This window comes from Populus nigra, chromosome 8 (assembly GCF_951802175.1).
Source record: "Populus nigra chromosome 8, ddPopNigr1.1, whole genome shotgun sequence".
In the NCBI taxonomy this organism is placed as follows: Eukaryota; Viridiplantae; Streptophyta; class Magnoliopsida; order Malpighiales; family Salicaceae; genus Populus; species Populus nigra.
In genome coordinates, this window is record NC_084859.1 from 7,217,068 (window position 1) to 7,230,643 (window position 13,576).

Consider the following 13,576-nt stretch of genomic DNA (forward strand, 5'->3'; position numbering starts at 1 on the left):
ATATAGACAGGACACCACTTGTCAGCACATGTTCACATGCCTGGGATTTGCTGTAACAAGCCCTTTGGGTTTTTTTTATTGATTCTTTAAATTTATTTTTATTTTTATTTTTTAATATAAAGTTTTTTAAAATTTTATTTTCAAGTATTGAGTTGATGATAAATTAATTTTTATATTTTTTATTATATAATAAAATTAAAAAATTAATTTGACCCGATAAAATTCATAACTCGAGTGTAAATTTGATGAGTTAATTAGGGTTAATCTGATATGTTTTTTTTAATTGTTTTTCTTTGGACTTGTTAGTCGATAAGGTCACATCGAGTTCATTTTCAAGCGATTTCATTTAAAATATAAGCTAAAAAAAAAGTTGGGTCGAGAGTTTTTAGTTTGTATCGTTATGTTGAGTTTAATGATAATATTAAAACATTTCCACCCATCTATTTTAATAATTGAATATAAACAACCTTAAGTATTTTAAAATTACTAATTTTAATCATTTTTGTTTCATAAATAGTAATTAACTGATGTTTAATTACATAGTTAATAACTTTAAATATTTTAAAATTAAATAACCTCAATTTTATTTTAAATATATTAGATCTTAACTTGTATAGTTTTTTATTAAATTATTTAATAATTCCATTTACTAAAAAAAATCCTATACAATGTTTTGATTATTGTTTTTTCTTACTTGTTTTAGGATATTTATATGTTTTTAAAAGAAAATTTTCAATTATTAAGCATTAAGTTCAGTTTTTGAAGTAAATGTTTAATTCCTTAAAAAAATCATTTAATTTAAATTATGTTTGTAATATAAATCTCAATTCAAGTAATTTTATTAACATTAAATATTAAAAAGATGAAATAGGCTTATTGAAATTATAACCCCAAGGTACGTAGATAGACGAATAACATATGCAGTCACAGAGTACGATCAATTACTTTGGAAAAAGGACCATTCTAAATTTTCGCCCTGGAAGTTAGGCAGCTCTCAATGAAAATGACCCTTCAAGACTCTCCAAACATCTTTTTCAAGCCATTTTTTAAAAAGCTCCAAGGCACATTGAAAGTGAAACGACAACTAATGTCCCAAAGCAAATGATAACCATACAAATGAAAATCAATGGTGGGTGGATTCCAAAGGGAACTAGTTTAAGGGACCCCCAAGAGAATGGAATTTAGTGTTGAGGCGTAGGACAATTGTCATTATCAGGGGTCATCGTGGGCAAGGGCTTTGGTCTCCCCTTGTGAACAAAAAGAGTATAAAATCTTCCACTTTCTCCCCACCCAACGCCAAAAGGATCCTTTGCACTGTTTACTTTGGAGCAGCTGTGGCGATGGAAAAAAAAATAAAGTGCGCAACTGTTACAGCCATCATTCTTTCAAATTGTACACTTGACAGCAGAACATTGCCATTGATAATCTCTACTAATCATCTAGTTTTTTCCAGAGTGTATCAATGCTAGTTAATAGAGATTAATAGAGCATTGGTGTATGAGACTCAAGTGTATCATTTTTTCAGTGCTAGTTAAAAAACTAGTTAATCAAATTGAACACTGTTACATATCTTGGTGTATGGGACTCCTAATTATTTGGATTACGTGTTAGTTAATCCAGAGTGTCATGTGGACGTCCGTAATATGCTCTCATATTGTATTATAAATCACCTAGTTATGTTCATATACCAAGACATATAGATATCTAACTCAATAAGTGAATAATACTCTGTAAATATATAATCTCTCCTCGCATGCCAAAGATTAACATATTCTACATGAACCACCGATCAATCAGCATCCATTCTACCTCAACAATTAACACCATGCAGGTCATCAAATGTGTCAACATCATCAGGTATGCGTTGATGTAATCCAAACTAACATATTACCCAGCTATGCACATCAACAATGATAAAATAGTGCATAGGGACCACTAATAGCCTTAAATCAATCCCTCCATACATACTAAAGATGATCTTACAATCAAATCATTGGTGTACAATGTTCATATCACCTATAAAACCTTATAAATATTAGAAATACTCACACCCAAAAAATAAAGTTAAATAAAAAAATTGAATAATCGAGTTCACACATACTTGGTAAGGTTTATATGAATCCAACTCCTCAACCCAACTAACATGATAAATAGTTAATTTAGAAGAAAAAATATAGAATATTTAAATTATATAATGTACTCATAATTATCATTATCAAGCTCCAATTGAGAGTCGTCTTCCCGTAACCATGGCATCTGATTTTTCCAAACATCAAGATGATCGATGTGAAGAAGCTCCTGCGACCATAGTTTCATACTCATAATGAAAAATTAGTATATAAAAAAAATCAAAATAGTTTATAGAACATGATATCAAACTATATATGTAGGAACAATAAACATCAATCGATTTGTTTCCCATCTGACATGCATGCATGACAAAGTTGATGGTATAGATATGCAATCATTTTCGAGCCCTAATTGTAGTTATGAATGATAGCAAAGTTTTCTAGCAGAGGCAGAAAGTAACATGAAACTACATTGTTTGTCAAACTAATGAAGATTATGGCCCCAAACAAGTTTATTATATATGCTCTAACATAATAATGCAACATAACCTTTGTCACGCCCTCAGGTAGGGTCTCAAAACTCCCCCTCAACCATGTCAGCCTAATATAATCCCATTTATATCCCTCAAGAAGAGGAACTCGTCCTAATAAATGAAGACATAATTCATCTTCGTTGAAAGTTATAGGACTTGTAATAGGAGTTCCATCTATCATAAGGCTAACTAGCATGGCTTCATTTTATAAGGTTATCATCTATCTAACAAGAAAGTTGAATGTTTGGGTCTCTTACCTCCATCACTCTACTAATGCTGCAATCAAATCATGATTGATATTTACGCATCTTAGGTGACTAATCTTGAAAAATCCAATTCAATGACATAAAGATAAACATTGTTATCTAGGTCCATTAGTGTATAATGGCGAGGTTTAACTAGACCACCCTGAGATTTTCATCAAATAAATATAAACATAAGTATTAACAACATTTATAAATTTATCATGTGACCATATTATATAAAAATAATTAACTTACTTGTCGAGCCCAAATATTCTCAAAGTGGTGCTTATACTGCAATCCCAACACCAAGATAACCATCAAGACGTTGACATAATGAGGACTCATCCTCTTGTATGCCACGATGTCCTGATATAGATTCACCTCCCCTAGTTCACACCATGATGTCTACCTGTGAAAAACAAATGTTAAAGGATAGAGAATAAAAGGATAAAAAATAATAAATTAACATAGAAAAATGAAATACAAGTCTCAATTTTAAATAAAAATTTTCACTTACATTATCCACTTTGGCATGTTTTCCTATTATGACATGTTACACCGCATAACCCATATTTATTTTGTGTATGCCTCTTTCTACCATCCATCTTGTTATGTAAATGAGTGGATCTTAATCAACTTTTTTTCAATTCTCCATCTTGTTAGACATCCTTCAACTCGTGAACTATTATGATCAAGCTATAATAGAATATCAAATAAGGGTACAAAATAAAAACTATATGAATCTCTTTAACTGATGTTAGAAAATAAATGGTCAATAAATTGTTCAAAGTCAACATCTCGTAATATGCAATGAGATGCAAGCATGGTTGATGATACAATTGTCATTTTCCACACATATACATTACTTAATTAAATCAAACCGTTCATCGAACCTCTCTTTGGCTACTAGTTACTGGGGGTCTCAAGTTGAAATACACCATTTGAGATATTAAATATACTCGTGACATGTGATTTTGATTTTATTGCATCAATAAGTGGTTCGGCCAGCATTTACGGAGGCCACAACACAACTAATGCAATCATCAATTATAGCTCTTCAATCAACAAAATATTTATTAGTACTAAAAACAGGTAATTTGCATTGTAGCCATCAAAGGCAAACCACAAACACTTTTCATGATATTGTTGAAAACCTTTGACAAATTAGTAGTCATATTTCCATACCAATGACTACCATCATATGAGAGTTCCCATCTCTCATTTGGTTGAATCTTAAGCTATTCTTTGATTTGACTATTTCTAACAACCATATCATCATATATAGTATCAAATTTTCATCTAGAAGGTTCTTGACATATCTTATCTTGAAAGTTTTTCAATGCCACATCTTTGAATCTTTTATTGAAATTATTCATAAAGTGGCAGGAATAATAACGATAATCTCATATGGCTCGACTTATATCCATGACATAGCATTTTTTATTTTTACATGTCTATATGAAATTATACACAATCTAGTATAACTACCTATGACATGTCGATGAAGCAAATCTAAAACCATGTCTAGTTATTGTTCATTTCTTCTTTAACTAAAGCATAACATAATGGGAAAAAACACAAAACCATATTATTCATGTAAGCAACTCCAATCAAGATTTTTGCCTTGTGCTTCCCATATAAATGCGTCTTCAATATTTATCAGTGGACGATAATATTGAAGCCTCTGAATTGAAGGTCTAAATGTCTATAATACTCTCTTAAATATTATTGTATCACCATCAACCATCAGCTTTTGAAAAGACTCCTCATGTGTTCTAAACAACCTCTCTAATATTTTCTTGTTTAGTTAACCAAACCTTTTTATATGATATATCATACAAAGAATCTTTACAGATAGTAGTTTGAATTGTTGCAATTTTAATACTTATTTTAACTTTGATAATGGTCAACCTCATATTAACAATAAAATTAAAGTCAATCTGACAGTGGATTTACATAACCATTGGATTGCGACATGTGTGAGACTATTTCAATTTTCAAATTTCAGATGAATCAGAATTATTGTGATATCCTCCATGTAAATACTATTTACATGATGGTCCGTGCTTATGTTGTAACTTCACATAAGTTGTGGTTGAACATTGCACTTTATATTATAATGAATTCTTTACATGTCATCGCTTAACTACATTAATTAAATCAGCATTGGTTCATAACATTTATCCAACCTCTAACTCAATACTTAAGCTTGAATTCCTACAACTTAAAGCTCAATCAAAGCTTATCATATGATTTGATCCACTAGCATCCTTAAATTCAAAAATAAAAGATCTCATTGTTTGGTTTATTAGCTCACCTTGCTATCTTCCTTAACTATATCATTGTCATAACAATCATCTTTCTCATCACTCAGTTCAAATTCATTATAACAATATAAAATCATTATCATACCCAATTGAACTTCCATTAACATAATTTTTTGAATTGATATCAGGTTCATTACATCATCAAACTATTCTAAATAGACCTGCTGCATGTGATGATTGTGTGGTCCTTTGACTGTAACTTGTGACTTGAAGAGTTTTCTCATTTAGGTTTCATATTCAAGTAGAGTCCTAATATTTGTAACTCATTAGTAGTGATCAACCCAATCATTTCATTAAAACTCATATCACTAGTATGGGCACACTAGCATAACAATTCAAATACCCTCCACCTAGCATCCTCCAAGTAATATCAACATCAAATTCAGAAAAGTTCCACCCAATCCCTCGACATACTAAATTTTTAAGTTTGTCAAATGAATTGTTTAATCTCAAGCCACATAACTCGATACTTTCTCTATGATAAGTGATATCATTATTAGTATCGATGACTTTGTCACCATAATAACATAATATTCTCACTATAGAAGATATATGATGATATTATGTGAAAATCACAACAAAACACAATGATAATTTATCAATATAGCAAATTATTCAAGTTACATTAAAAATCCAAAACCAACAAAAACCATAAACTAAACCTTAAAACCATAACACTAACATAATCAATGCAACATAATTCATCAATTTTTCTTACTAAATAACATAATTTATAGACTTACTTAACTAATTGTATATCTAATTAATTTCAAATTATAGTTAATTTAGGCAAAATCAACAAAAATCTTAGACTAAACTCTAAAACTTTAACCCTAAAAAATACACAAATTAGCCGAGCAAAATAACAAATTAATAGAGGGGGAAGGTGAATATACCTCTAATTGGTTAAATGAAACTCTTGTGCGTGGTGGCGGCGGATCAATGGTTGTCATGAGTGGATGGCTAAAGAGAGAACCAGTGGTAGAGAGGGAGAGGAGAGGTTTATCACAATAAAGGGGGGGGTTTATGATGGAGAGAAAGATCAGGTGACTTGAGTTAAGGACAACATTAGGAGGAGAAGGCAAATGAAGAAAAGAGTAAGGGGAGAGGAAAAAAAAGAGGAAAATGGTTTTGAAATAATTAATTGGAAATTTGTGCATGGACTACATGTGCGACTTATTAAGACGCACAAATACAACATGCGCAACTAGTGGTTGCTCATGTAGTATATGCGCAACCTACGGACATTTATGTCTACATGTACATGTTAATAGGTCGTGCATGTTGTATATAGACAACTCGTATTATGTGTTAGAGTGGACAATATATTTTCTAATTATGTTAGTTTGGAAAATAATTTGGCTTATTATGCTAATGTGGAAAAATAACTCATCTATCATGATAATTAATCTTTATTACCACTATATATGGCAGTTGTTTTTTCAAAATACCAAGAAAATCTTCTTGATTAAGAGCACATGGGAGAATTAATGATCTCCAATTGCATTCTCTTCTTAACAAATGGTGAAACTTCATTAAAAACAAAAGTCATCATACATAAAGCCTCTAATAAGCATAGCTTTTTAGCCCTTAGCTTCATAGCAAACTTTGTGCATGTTTAGTAACATGAAAGAAATTATTTTTAAAAGTTTTTTTATTTAAAAATATATTAAAATAATATTTTTAAATTTTTAATATAAGCCAAAATCATCATAAAGTACTAAAAAATATTAATTTGATATTTATTAAAAATAAATACATTTTTAAAATACATCTAAATATAGTTAAAAATACAATACCAAACAGTAACTTCATGTAAGGTCAGCGATAAAATTTAGCATCAGATTCTTTTTTGACGTCAAGCCTGGAGCACATAGCTAGCCTGTGCGAATTGTGATTATCAACTTCCATATTTCTGAAGTGTGCACACCTATGCAGTTTATGAACAACTAGTTATAATAAATTTAAGAAAATCTGGAAGGAAAAAAAAAGGGCAAGCAAAATTACAAGTACATTATTATTATTATTTATTTATTTATTTATTTTTGCCCTTTATGGATACTACCGCAAAAAAATTGTACATTGTGCTCTAACTTGATGATTAAGGCCCCCATTTGGATACGCTGCTAGGCCATGTTTTTATCAAAAAAATATATATATATATATATATTTCAAATTATTTTTTTATTTTTTTAAATTTTTTTGATATATCAATGTAAAAAAATAAATTTTAAAAAATAAAAAACATTATTGTAATATATTTTCAAATAAAAAATACTTTAAAAAATAATTGCTACTATAATATCAAACATTACCTAAGCAGTGTCATGAAAAGGGCATCAAGAATATTGAAAAAAAAAGAAGGAAAATGAGGTAGATGTTTAACAAAATATATATAAGATGTGAGAAAAATATTGTAGAAGATTAATTTGCATTGCAACAGAGATTTGGTGATTTTGCCCTTGACGGCATCAACTAAAAAGGCTAAACTCAAGGCTAAAATTATCTTTTACATATTATTCATTTGTCATTTTTGTTTTGCCTGTAATACAAAAGTCTTTTTTTTAAGAAGTAAAATGCCTTCACTATTCTTAAAAGAAAAAAAAACTTGTAGTTGGTTTCTAGGGATTTTTTTTAAACTGTCATTTTACTAAATTTCTCACAGTTTCAAAATTAATTAAGTCTTTTTTAGGGGTATTTTTATCTGAGTTTCTTTTTTTTTTTGTTATAATCAGTTGGGTAAATTGGTAAGTTTATCTTTTCAAAAATTTAAAAAAACACATTCAAAAAACTTTAAATTTACTAACTTAACCTCAGAATTTATTTAGTTTTTTTAGGGGGTATTTTTGTATTTTCTTATGGGTTTTTTGGTTATTGTCAAATGGATAGAGGTATATTGGTCTTTATAAAAAATAACAAAAAATAAAACTTGTCAGACATGCTCCACACACGTGAAAACACGTGGAAGGTTCTGCAAACTTTCAGTTGCGCACAACGTGTTATATGGTGGTGAAGAATTTTCTACCATCATGTTAGTTGATTGCTTGCAGTGTCCTCTTTCTCTACAGGTGGTGCATGTTAGATTGTGATGGACGGATTGTTAAAGAGGATGTTTTCTTTTCTTTTCTTTTTTATATTTCTCTTTTCTCTCTGCTCCATCAAAATTCATGCATGGCATTGAAGATTTCAAGGCGATCCCCTTGGTTTGGGATATTTAGTATCAATCCTTATTCTTTTGAATGTTAAATTTATGTCTTTTTTTTGTAAGTTTTATATTTTTTTCAATTGTATCCTTCAATCTAAGCTTTTTATTTTTTATTTTTAAAAATTTGTCCTTGATTCTTTTTTTTTTCTTGCCTCTTTTATGAACTTTCAATTGTTTTTAGTTTCATCCTTTAATTAAAATTTTAAATTTGCTGATTTTTTTTTTAAATTTAATCATCATTCTCTTGGTGGTTTATTCTTTAATTCTTTTGTGAAATTTATTTTTCTTTTCAATTTTTCTCTTCAATCCAAAATTATTCATCCTCCAATTTGTTTTTTTTTCAAATTTGATTCTCATTCTTTTAATTGATATTTTTTCTTTTGAATCCTTTTTTGTATTGATTTTTTTTTAATTTCAGCCTTTAACATTTGATTTATTAGAATTTGAGCTGTGTTTTTTTCTAGTTTGATGTTTTTAGTTAAATAGTCTGGTTATAGGTTCACATCTTCTTTTTTCTTACTTTTTTTTTTATCTCATTACTCGACATTGAATTCATTTATTTTTTTAATAAATTTCATGGTTTTCTTTGTTTTTTTTTTTACATGGTTATCTCAATCTTAATCTCATAATCATGTCTATGGGTTTGCAGGTTAACCTAAGTGAGCTCGTATTTTATTTTTTTTTGCTTCCAATTATTATTTTTATGTGATTGATTTTTTTTTTCAATATTTGACTTGTTAATAATTGATTTTCGTGATTTTTTCATATCTTTTTTTCACTTATTTTTTTTCATAATCTGACATTGATTTTATTATTTTAAAAAATTAAAAAAAAAACTTTATGATTTTCTTTGCTTTTCTTTTTATATGTTTATCCTTAACCTAATCTCATAGAATTTGCTTTTCTTTTTATATGTTTATCCTTATGTTTATCCTTCACAAACTTTTTTCTCTTACAATTGCATTTCTTTTAATCATTTTATATGTTTAGATTTAAAAAAAAAATCTTCAACAATTAGTTGAATGAAAATTAAGTTTCGAGTTTTTTAAAAATAATTTTTTTTTAATTTATTATTTTTGGTCAAATAACTCGGGTCAAAAAATTAATAAATAAACACAAGTTATTGTTTTTTTTTTCCATTCAACATTGATTTTTTTTTTCTTCTTTACGATGTGCTTGAATCGACTGAACATGTATATTTTTTCCTACAGGTAATATAACTAGTAATTATATATACTTTTGAGTTGCAAAAAGTTCAATACAAATTAGATAAACAAAATAAGGACCACGGAATCCCAGTTTTCTTAGTCACACGAGTGGAGAATCTTCACAGCAAAACTCATCTTAATTTGTTCACTTGATTCACACGGGCACCTTCTCGTGCTTGCTGCTTCCAACTGAAAACAACACATCACATAGCCAGCCATTCGGTAATTAGCACCAGGCAAGGAAAAGATGGTAGTTAATCCATGCTTAAGTTTGTTCTTAGCATAATAAATTTATACTCACGGTTCAGTGCAGAAACTTCAGAGCTCTTTAATACACGCAGCCTCTTCACTGTGGAAACAAACATGCTACAAATCACAGATAAAATAAAAGGTGTTAGTACAAATGTACAACCCAACTACACCAGTACGGAACCCAGATCAAGAAATTTAATACCCTTCTGTATTAGCTTGCGGGGAACAATGGTACAGTATTTGTTTTTAGGTGAAAAAAGACATGATAATGCATTTAATTATGAGAGAGATAGCATACATGTAATAAACAAAATAGTAGATGAATTTGGCAAGGATATCATGGTTTTAAGCGATTAGGAATCCAATTCAGTTATTCGGGACATACTAAAGGACATAAAAGCATAAATTGGTGTTTGGTTATAGGCTTAATCAGCAACCATATATTAGTATGAATATAATATGAGGTAATATAGAATCAAATCCACAGTAATTAAGATGCTTACTGCCATGGGACATCCCCAACAAGCATCCTGTCTCCTTCATTATCCTCATAAACAAGCTTATATTCCCCACTTCCGTCCAATACACCCATAATTGCTTTCTCTTCCTCTTGCTTGTTCATGATTCCATTACAAGAGGAATCTCTTTGAGCTATACAAAGGACACAAAAGACAAAAAAATAAGATACCCTTGTCTGTATAGTAAGTAAACATTAACACATACGTCTTGGGATTGTTTAAGATAAACAAGCAGCAAATGATCCAAGAATATTGCAACTCAAACAGCAATTAAACAAACATAAATTGGACTAACCATTGCAATCAAATGGTTATAATTGAACCTATGGATATGCCATGGCCTTTGCAGATTGTAAATTGACAGTGCATGTTAATTTATGAAAGCAATAAACTTACTAATATATATTTAACATAACTATCGAATCTAAGCACGTCCATTTTTGCTATCTGGTAACATTAAAAGGCCTCAATAATTGACCACACGGGTAAAATTGTTACTATACAAAAGTTTTGAGAAGAACCTGCAAGAAGGCCTTTAAAGAGTTCATCAACAGCAGTTGAGAGTTTTTCATAGCTATCATAGGCTTTGAGGTCCACTTTCCTTCCTATGGGGACACCTTCCATATTGATCTTGACAAATAACCCTTTCTTGCAAGTTCCAGCTGGTTTATTTTGAGACTCAAAGGTTGGTTTTGAATTGCTGCCGCTGCTGGTTGCAAGATTCTTCCTGAAAGACCGAATTGGAGGCCAACCAACTACTGGACCAGGTGCAATTCTGTTTTGAAGGAGCATTAAAGAGAGAGTACAAAACAATAAATAATAGGGAAGGAGATAAAGATCAAAACTTCATTAAAAGGCATACATGTAAAGAAAAAGAAAAGTAGAACTAGCACAAAAATGGAAGGATAACAGTTAAAGATTTTGATAACCAAACAAAGCTAGCAGGCATCTTGAATCAACAGTAGTTAGAGGTGGTAAATTTTAAAACCAAGAAAAAGGAATTACCACATGCACTAGCACATCGATCAAATTTAACAAGTAAAAACATACTGGCAGAAACTATGGTATGGACCACACATCATCTAGCTGAGTAAACATGTGAATGAATATCCCCTGTCAAAAAAGCTACAAAAATACAGACTGCGAGAGTACAGAGAAGGGTAAAAAAGCTGGAGTACCTTTTCTGAGAGCTGTTGGGAACAGCTGTATTGGCAGGAGCTGGTGTTGAAAATGCCTTCTTTTCTGCACACTGCGGCAACTCTACTACCACTTTAGTGCAACAGGGCTGTGAGGATTCCTTGTCCATAACAGGCAGGCTCTGTTGGGTTGCAGTTGCTGTTGGTGGTGTGGATGATGATGGAAAATTGAGATACGAAGGAGGAACCTTTCCCTGTTGTTTTTTATTAAACCAAACATGTGAATTCTCAGCTGAAGAAGGAAACTTGTGAGTTTGTTGGTTTCCATTGGTGAAATATCCAAAAGAGAGAAGTTGAGACTTGTGTCTTTCTCTATTGCTGGTGCTTTTGAGAGACCAGTCTTCACCAGGTGGACCAAGCCTTAGTTCAAGCTCTCTGTCTTCCGAGGAGGATCTTTCATCTTCTCCCTTACCAAGCCACTCTCTTTCTTTGGGAATCAAATCCAGTAACTGAGGACATGCCTCGACGTTCTTCGAACAACCTTCCATTAATTTTCACCAGATGAAAATGCCTTTTCCTTCGACTTTTGACACGAGAAAGAAGTAAGAAAACTAGAAAACTTTACAGGAACGTGAAACACCAAGGCATGAAAAGTTACAAAACAGGAAAACATACAAAACCGTGTGATTATGAGCAAAGAAAGCAAATACTACAACAAAAACCAAAAGAAAAGGGACTAAGTACTACTTAGGCTACATACCTTTGTAAATTAGTAGACTCCTTAACCAGCACTCAAAACCTTGAACACCCACATCCTCAAATCACTTTTAAAAATGACCTCTAAAAACAAGAAGCTAGATAGGAGCTTCTGAGACGACCTTGAGATCTCAACTAGCAAAGCAAGAGCCAACCTTTAAAAACTCTCTCATCAACCCATCAAAGAGAAAACAATAATATATCCCACGAAGAGAATGAAGAACACAAAAAAGAAAAGGTGTTTCAACAACTCAAAAGCCAAAGGCAATGATAAGAACAAGGGAGGTATTGGGGAGTACCACTTGCTTCTGATGTACAAAGAGGAGATTGACTATATAAGAAAGGTGATTTGAAGTAGAAAGTTGGGGAAGGAAATGGAAATGAAGGGAGGTTAAAAACCAGAGAGAAAGAGATTCCCTTTATCTATCTATATCTATACTAACAACTAATACTATAGAGAGACAGCTCAAGAACCCAAAAACAGTACACTAGGAATTTTGGAGCAAAACGCACGCAACCGAGCAGGAGAAAGGAGGGGGGTTGGCTCTAAAAACGTTAGGTTGTTTAGCTAAGGAAGCAAAGCGTGCTGCTGCTGCTGACCTCCCTTAAGAAAAGATACTCTTTTTCTCTAAACGCAAGACAACATCACACATAAGTTCTGTATTTATTAGAGTTTAATTTTTTAAAAATTATCTCATTAAATTAAAAATACTAGTGAAATAGCACAATTAAAAAAAATTATACATATCATAATTTAGAAATATAATATTTATAACTTATAGCAAAATCCAAAAAAAATATTAAATGAGATGGAGATAGGAGAGAAACAAAAAAAAAACCTTTAAAATTATACTAAAGTTCTAATTGCAATATTATTAGTATCATTTAAAAGATATTGACAAAATAAATTAAACGACACAAATAAAAAATACCACAATGATCTGAGTGTACCACATTAGCCACCAAAAATAAATTAGTTACTTGCTATCTTTAAGTAGTACATAAGACACACTCGGGTCATATTGGTGATTTTTATTGATATTATTAGATTTATTTTGTTAATTTTTTTAATTATATCAATAATATCATAATTAAGACTTCAGTATGTTTTTTAAATTTTTATTTTTTTTCTTTTCTCTCCTGCCGATTTAATAATTTGTTTAGATATTACTATTTAGAATAGTGACAAACTATAAATACGACGTTTTCCAATTGAATAAACTATGTTATTGCATTGAGGGTCTTGGCCTGGCGGTGGGAGGGGCTTGTCTCCTCCTGCTGCTCCTGGGTTCGAGTCCTCATGTGCATGTCTGTCACCCTCGCGGTG

General features: G+C 30.8%; 1 protein-coding gene across 1 annotated transcript; it reads right to left on the minus strand.

The window, feature by feature from the left end:
- Nucleotides 1-9,591: 9,591 nt before the first annotated feature.
- LOC133700851 (auxin-responsive protein IAA26-like) lies at nt 9,592-12,875 on the minus strand. Its single transcript, XM_062124551.1, has 6 exons — nt 12,254-12,875; nt 11,536-12,076; nt 10,879-11,132; nt 10,343-10,490; nt 9,889-9,953; nt 9,592-9,776 (listed from the first exon to the last, which is right to left on the minus strand). Exons 2-6 carry the CDS (start codon nt 12,039-12,041, stop codon nt 9,742-9,744), a joined length of 1,008 nt encoding a protein of 335 aa, XP_061980535.1. The 5' UTR covers nt 12,042-12,076; nt 12,254-12,875; the 3' UTR covers nt 9,592-9,741.
- Nucleotides 12,876-13,576: the final 701 nt, after the last annotated feature.

Bases quoted from the DNA above. Each gene is read 5' to 3' on its own strand.
- LOC133700851 (XM_062124551.1), bottom strand. From the start codon at position 12,041: ATGGAAGGTTGTTCGAAGAACGTCGAGGCATGTCCTCAGTTACTGGAT. The intron at 10,491-10,878 runs GTTCTTCTCAAA...TCCTTTGTATAG, and splicing joins CTTTAAAGGCCTTCTTGCAG to CTCAAAGAGATTCCTCTTGT. The intron at 9,777-9,888 runs GTGAGTATAAAT...TGTTGTTTTCAG, and splicing joins TGAAGTTTCTGCACTGAACC to TTGGAAGCAGCAAGCACGAG.